The following is an 8,162-nucleotide window of genomic DNA, read 5'->3' as shown; positions in this document are numbered from 1 at the left end:
GTTTGTTGACGTTCGTGTGTGAGCCGTGTTGTGACGTCACCACAATGAAGAAAGGGTCGGATTTCTGCCGGATGGAGCAATTTATCTTTTATTTTCGTTTGTTTATCGTATATCTTCAGCGCCTTGCCGTTGGGAGAGTGTGTTCGTCACCTCCGCCGTCAGGAGAATACATGATAGTAAGTTACAATTACAATAATATTTCTGATCCTAATGAACCTACAAATATTTACTGCTTCCACAATGATGAATACTAATCTTATCACTAATTTATAATATTTTATATTACAACCCCCACCAATAATAATAATAATAATTATTATTATTATTATTATTATTGCACACAGAAATCACATTAACGTGCCGGGTTGATCAGTCCGGCAACCAGGAGGCCTGGTCGACGACCGGGCCGCGGGGACGCTAAGCCCCGGAAGCACCTCAAGGTAGGACGTATCAATGAGAAAATCAACAGGAGCCGTGTGGAGGATTCGAACCTATGTATTGCGTATTCCCAAGCACGCTCTAGACAACTACACCACGACATGGTAAAAAAACAATGCCACCTGGGATTCCACTGAATCCTCTAGGGTTCCTGAGACTTCCGTTGAAGCCTAATTAGGACTTCACACAATGCACTCGGCCTTGTTGTCTAGGAATTCTACCTCCTATACGCTTCTCTTGAAATGCATAAAGAAAGTAGTGGTCTACCAGGGTTCGAACCCCGTGTAGAACAGAAATGGTTGGATACGTTTCATCTCTGACATAAAGCCAGTGAAAAACCTCTTTGGCAAAGTGACAGAGAAGCGGGATGAGTTCAAGCGCTGGCTTGACACTCAAGGCCAGGTGTTGGCTTCCTCTATGCTTAGAGTGAGGAGAGAGTGAGAGGCCAGGTGAGAGGTAAAGCAAACTATGTCGTCTCCGGCAGCGTGTGGGAGTCATGGGTGAGGGAGAGTTGTGGCCTGCGGGGGATTACTATAGTCTCACCCTATCCCACCGCTCCTGTGCCAGGTAAGTCCACTACGGGGTCACCATAGCCCGTGCTACTTGGAACTTGTTCCGAGTAGCTGAATCTATAACAACAACAACAATCACCATATCACTCGCACACACACACACGCCATACATACATACATCATACATACAAGATGAATTACAAACAGAATGTTGGATTTCTAGATAGAGCTATTACATACTATGCCTAAAGCCACTAATTCATAAATTGGAGATGCAGGCAGGAGTAGAAGGGAAGGTACTCCTGTGAACAAGGGAGTACCTAAGCAAGAGAAGACTAGCGAGTCACTGTGAGTGGTGAGGTCTCAGAGTGGCGAGACGTCACAAGTGGAGTCCCGCAGGGGTCAGTCCTTGGACTGATCCTGTTTCTGATGTATATAAACGATCTCCCAGAGGGAACAGACGCGTTCCTCTCAATGTTTGCTGATGATACGAAAATTATGAGGAGAATTAAAACAGAGGAACATAGCAAGAGGCTACAACATGACCTGCACAAATTGAAGAAATGGTCCAACAAATGGCTATTAGAGATTAACTCTAGTAAATGTAAAGTAATGCAATTAGGTGGAGGGAACAGGAGACAAGACACAAGGTACCAAATGGGAGATGAAGTCCTCAATAAAACAGACAAAGAGAAGAATCTAGGAGTTGAAATCCCGCTGAACCTGTTTCCTGAAGCCCACATCAAAAGAATATCATCAGCGGTGTATGCGAGGCTGGCTAACATCAGAACTGCCTTTAGAAACGTGTGTAAGAAATCATTTAGAACCTTATATACCACATATGTCAGTCCAGTCTTGGAGTGTGCAGCTCCAGCATTGAGTCCATACCGTGTCAAACATAAAACGAAGTCGGAGAAGGTTGAAAGGTATGCCACTAGACTTGTTCCATAACAACAACGAATGAGTTATGAGGCTGCGTGAACTGCACGTCACGCCACTGGAGGAGAGAAGAGTTAGGGAAGACATGATCACCACATACAAAATTCTCAGGGGGATTGACAGGGTAGATAAAGACATTATTTAACACGATAATACTCGCACAAGAGGACTCAGGTGGAAATTGAGTACCCAAATGAGCCATTTAAAGAATTTTTTCAGTCAAGAGTAGTTAATAAATGTAATGCATTTGGAACTGATGTGATGGAGAGTGTACTCACCTAGTTGTGTTTGCAGGGGTTGAGCTTCAGCTCTCTGATCCCGCCTCTCAACTGTCAATCAATTAGTGTACAGATTCCTGATGAATCTATGATAATGAATCACACAGATGATCCCGTGTGTCCTTGCTCTTGTTCACACAGTTTACAGTTAGTGTTCACCATCGGGGGAATTCATCACCTGCAGCCACCTGTCGCAAGTATCAACATCCCAGCCTAACTCAGGCAATTACAATGCCACATTAGAGGATCTTTTGTGTGCTGTCCGTATATATTCCTCGATTCTAAACGTGTCTCGTTATATTCGTACTTTCTGCCCTTTGAGTGTCACTGTCAAAGATGATATTATCTCTTCTGTGATATTATTAATGGAAGGGTGAACGGTAGGAAGGTGTTTGTGTACACTAAGTGACAGCGCCAGGCAGTGTGTGAGCATTATGTTGCCCCACACAGTCTGGTAGTGATGGGTCAATGTCGTGTGTGTGTGTACTCCCAATAAACCCGAGGCGGTAGAAATAGCCTAAGCTACTCTATCCCTTTGAAATGTATTTTTTCTTGTCTCAATAAACATACTTGAACTTGAACGCCTAATAATACCTCTAACCACGTGTGTGTGTGTGTGTGGCAAGTGTGACTTGTTGTCTTCGTGTAAGATCAGGCTAGTGTTCCCATCCCATACACACGGTTTTAAAGGAAGAGTTAGTCAAAGTGAAGTGCGGAGTGCACCAGGAAGCAGAAAATGGAAGATGTAGAGAAGAAGAGGACAAGGGAGAGGAGAAGAAGAGGACAAGGAAAAGGAGAAGAAGGCAAGGGAGAGAAGAGGACAAGGGAGAAGAGAAAAAGAGGACAAGGGAGAGGAGAAGAAGAGGACAAGGAAAAGAAGAAGAAGGCAAGGGAGAGGAGAAGAGGACAAGGGAGAGGAGAAGAAGAGAACAAGGAAGAGAAGAAGAAGACAAGGGAGAGGAGAAGAGGACAAGGGAGAGGAGAAGAGGACAAGGGAGAAGAGAAAAAGAGGACAAGGGAGAGGAGAAGAGGAGGACAAGAAAGAGGAGAAGAGGACAAGGGAAAGAAACAGCTTGCAAGACCAAAAAATATGACAAGGCTAAAAAATAAACAAACTTTAACAATAAAACCAAAGACTAATATATACATCAGCAGTAACAAGAACGATTTAACTTCATAGTATATACATTATCCTTCATTCTTTCTCTGTCAATAACATTATCATTATTATACGAGGTGTCCAGTGCTTGCAATAACAGCCTCATGAACCCCAAACGTTCAGGTGGAGAGGCCTATAAACATAGATACAAACATCAATCAATCACGCCTATAATGAAAAAAACAAATTGAAAAAATATATGCAAACAATAATATACGTAACCAATTGTTATTAAGATAAGTATATCTAGTTTTATACAACTTCAGTAGACTATACTGTTCTATACGTTATATGACGTTCTGTCCGAAACGCTTTGCGTAATAGTGGCTTTAGGCATTGTATGTACTAGCTCTATCTATAAATCTATCAATTTGTGTAAATTCTCTTGTATGTATGTATGTACCTTACCTGAATAAACATTATTATTATTTATTTATATGAAAGGTGTATGTATATATATATTCTCTGCCCGAAACGCTGCGCGTACTAGTGGCTTTACAGGATTGTAATTACTATGCTATGTATTCTCACAAACCTATTGTACCTTTTTGTATATAAATAATTCAATATATGAGTATGTGACAGTGTCAGACCACGGAGGAAAATTGAAACAGGAATTTCCTTAAGTACTTTCGTATATTAATACATCTTCAAAAGGAGTGAGAACTTCACTCCTTCTGAAGATGTATTAATATACGAAAGTACTTAAGGAAATTCCTGTTTCAATTTTCCTCCGTGGTCTGACACTGCCACATTTTTAATCACGTGTTTATTTTCGTGATATACACACATATATGACTATATATACATATTCTGTGTATAACCAAGAGCAGTGTTTCAAACCCGCCAGGGTTCGTGCCCCCAAAGACCACTTAGGATGTAATTAAAGTGGAAGGTAATACCTAGGCAACACTTGAGTATGAATGCTCCGTGGAGATATCTATTGCTTGATGAAAGACTTGAACTCGGATCACACAGGAAAGGTTCCGGGTTCAATTCCCGCGGCGCGATGCGAACGTTTGGGGGCACCGTTTCCTTTTTACCTGATGCACCTGTTCACCTAGCAGTTAATAGGTGCTCGGGAGTTAGGCAACTGTTGTGGCTTGCATCCTGGGGAAGGTTGGTAGTTGGCGACCCTAGGGAGCCGTTTATAAGTTCAAAAATATATAGTTTAAAATGTTTCTATCCTCGATCGTATTACCTATCCATCACCACTCTATCCTTGACGATTAAGCCACTCTAGAAATAGCACGGGCATGAATAGCCCGTAACGCTATCAGTTGATTGATGGATAGATAAAGATTAAGCCACCCTAAAGGTGGCATGGGCATGAATAGCCCGTAAGTTTACTACTGTCTCTGTGACGCCTTATATATATATGAGGTCAGTACCATGTGGTGACATTTTCAAAATTATTTTACTTTTTTATTTGCTCTTTACGTCCTGAACGACGTAAACAGTACATTAACGACACGGTAAATACTTACTTAGTTTAGTTCATTTATTATGCACCTCATACCCATCTTGTGGGCGGTAGTGGAAAGGGTTACAGAGGCACATAATGGGCTCAGGGACTGAACCCCACAATTCATTTAGCTAAGCAAGTTACAATCTTGATGAGCTAGTTACAAAATTCAATATAAGTCGTCACATCAACAATGGGTTCGAGATCGGTAAATACTCGAGTATTTCGCTAAGATTGGTTTTCATCTTTATTTTTTCCAGACTTCTTAACGTGAATAACACCAAATTCAACCATCTAATGTTCCATTATGTTATGTACGATGGTTCACATAGATATAAGTACTACGGTCTACACAAGGTGATTGGGTTGGCAGGAATACTAATAATTTCCCCTGTAAATTAATGTAAATATAATCTCCATTTTTTGTAAATCATTTAAAGAAAAATAAGTATAACATTCAGAGGTTTTAAAGATCATGTTCTGTGATAATGAAACACTTGTTCAATGATAATTATAATGTAGTATTGCCTTGTATAACTTATGTATATATGATTTATATTGTATTTTCTTAAATAAAGAAAAAAAAGTGTTTTACGCAGTAGTTCTGGGGGAGAGAGAGCAATGATTCCTCATGTTTAATGTGGTGGGAGATGCTCTCTTCCCTTATCTTCATATCCAAACAACAATATGTTTGTCAGAACATATTTGACAATAATACACATATTAACGCAAGCAAACATAATAAAACCTAGCCTAACCTAACATAATGAAGCCTAGCCTCACCTAATATAACCTTAAACTAACGTAACCATGGATAGGGAATAGATAATTGCACTAATTACGTAGTTGTTTTAAAGTGCAGAGGAACAACCTCCCAGAGGAGAGGTTCAATGTATTTATATATATTTTGTGGGAGATTTGAGCTTACTTGGAACGCAACGCGTAATATGGATTTCAAAAGCATTGCAACTACATATTGTATCTAATGTATTTTAGTCACTAGATTTGTATTATTATGTACACCAGCCTGCATAATAATTTAATTCCTTTTATGCACCCTATATTATATATATCGGCCTGTGAGCGGTCGTGGGAAAGGTTAGAGCTAGGGAACTGAGCCTAATATTTTAGTATGTCTACCTTGTTGTAGAATAATGCAGCATTATATAGACCTACAGTTTTCTTAAGATGCCCGAAATGCTCTGCGTTTTAGTGGCTTTAGGCACTGTTTATAGGTTACTTATGACCCCTCTATTGTTCATGTAGTTTTGTATGATGTACTCTTGCCTAAATAGATGCTGACTCCAGCTAACTCAAATTACTTTATTATGATTCCTAAGATGAGTAATCATTTCTGTTAATTAGATTAAGGACCAGAAGCTATGCGTGTTTGTGGGTTTGCAAGAATGGAAGAATTACACAACCCAGAAGTACTTTCTTGTGGATATAAATAAATGAATGAATTAAACTGTACTTACACCCTGCAGTTTGCCTTTCCCTGTGTGAGTGGTTGTATGGCAGCAGACGTCATTAGACCTGTAGATTGACTGAGAATAGTTACTGAGTGTCCACCTGACTGTTTACACACGAGACTCACAACTGTTGACGTTCGAACATTTCTCGAGCAGTGCTTCGCTGACGACCTTTTTTCGAATCGTATCTCTCTAAATGTTGTGATTGGTGTGTAAAGAGTTTTTCATTTATAAAGAAGAGGTTTGATGGCTGCATGTTATTAATATTTGGCATTTGTTGGTGGAGACTGATCGACTTTACCGACGAATCACAACTAATGATGTTTGAATTTTACTCAATACTTTGGTTGTGCCCTGTTTGAATCGCATTTACCTAAATGCTTCACCATCATACTGCAAATACAAATAATTGCTAGCAGAACCTAAATACCTAACCTAAACTATGCTTAACTGCAAAAAATGTTCAAAAAATAAATATTATATATATTTGATAAAATGCTGATCTTGAATGCACATTGTGTTAAAATTTATGAACGAGCTTGAGGTTGGCCTCTATTTGGACGAACATAGACGAGAAACTGCAATAAAAATAATAAACCGAACTTAAACACCAAATCTAATCTATCCTAGGCCTAAATGTAAATTAAATAATAATATATAGTATTATTTTATATTGATGAAATACTGTTTTTCATTACACGTGCAGTACAATACCTTTAAATGGCTGAATGGGTCTTTAAGGTTGACCATTGTTCAGACGAGCAGGACCTGAGGACAGGTTGTCCACGTACTCTCAAATATATATAATGACAAATAAAACCAAAGCACCTAACCTAATCTAAACTAAGCCTAACTATACACAAAATTCTAGAACAGGTATACATTATCAATAATTTAGTTTAGAAAAAGTTTGTCATTATAAAGTACATGTAAAATATATATGAATGCGTCTTTGGCATCAGCTCCAACTTGGACAAGTATAGCCCAATGCTGGGTTGTGTAAGTTTTGGCAAACTCACACTGAACTTAGAAAAGACCTTTTGCAATTTATTTGGAAACAAATCGTTGAGCCAAATGCACCCTCATATAAACAATGTCAACATTAATAGTAAAAATTAGGGAAAGATCCCTGGCCTATACATGGACAAGAGACTTAAAAAAATTTTTGGGGGGTGGGGGTTATGTAGCACATAACCAAAAAGTCTAAAACTGTTTGTATTCTCTCAAAAATCAAATAGTATATTCCCCTATTCTTGACCAGACCACACACTAGAAATTGAAGGGACGACGACAATCGACTTGAGAATGGTCCAGGACGGACCGAAACGTCGTCGTCCCTTCAATTTCTAGTGTGGTCTGGTCAACATACTTCAGCCATGTTATTGTGACTCATCGCCTGCATTCCCCTATTCTGCTCTTCTTACACTACTGTAATATCCACTAATCTATTCCTAACTTACTGTACCTGTGCATGGGGGGTTCAACCACTGCAAACTACCTCAAGCCCATCATCACCCAGGAAAAATCAGCTATCTAATCTATAGCAAATTCTGTTATCAGATAACACACAGCCTGTTTAAATCCTTGAACATGATAAACATACACTCCACACATTCTCTTGCGCTATTCACATGTCCAAAACTTTATTCCAAAATTCAAATCGTGTTTTGAAACTCTTCCTAGATAGATGTAATAGAACCCATGAGCTAGAAATCACTTTCAATCACAATCACCACAATGATCACAATCATTGTGATTAGAATCACAATCACCAAAAATAAATATCACTTGCATATTCCCAGAACAAATCTCTACAAACATGCCATGCTAATAAAAGGACCCAATATTTGGAACTGTAATGAATGACAGTACGGTCACTGATGGTCGAGTGGTTAAGGT

General features: G+C 39.1%; 1 protein-coding gene across 1 annotated transcript; it reads left to right on the top strand.

The window, feature by feature from the left end:
- Window positions 1-2,903: 2,903 nt before the first annotated feature.
- Window positions 2,904-3,347, top strand: LOC123771216 (octapeptide-repeat protein T2-like). The gene has a single exon (XM_045763667.2). The coding sequence runs from the start codon at window positions 2,904-2,906 to the stop codon at window positions 3,345-3,347; it is 444 nt and encodes a 147-aa protein (XP_045619623.2).
- The last annotated feature ends 4,815 nt before the right edge of the window (window positions 3,348-8,162 follow it).

Source organism: Procambarus clarkii, chromosome 65, assembly GCF_040958095.1.
Source record: "Procambarus clarkii isolate CNS0578487 chromosome 65, FALCON_Pclarkii_2.0, whole genome shotgun sequence".
NCBI lineage: Eukaryota > Metazoa > Arthropoda > Malacostraca > Decapoda > Cambaridae > Procambarus > Procambarus clarkii.
The sequence above is the reverse complement of the archived record's forward strand: the minus strand, read 5'-3'. Positions and strand labels throughout refer to the sequence as shown.

Coding starts and splice junctions, on each gene's coding strand:
- LOC123771216 (XM_045763667.2), top strand. CDS start 2,904: ATGGAAGATGTAGAGAAGAAGAGGACAAGGGAGAGGAGAAGAAGAGGA.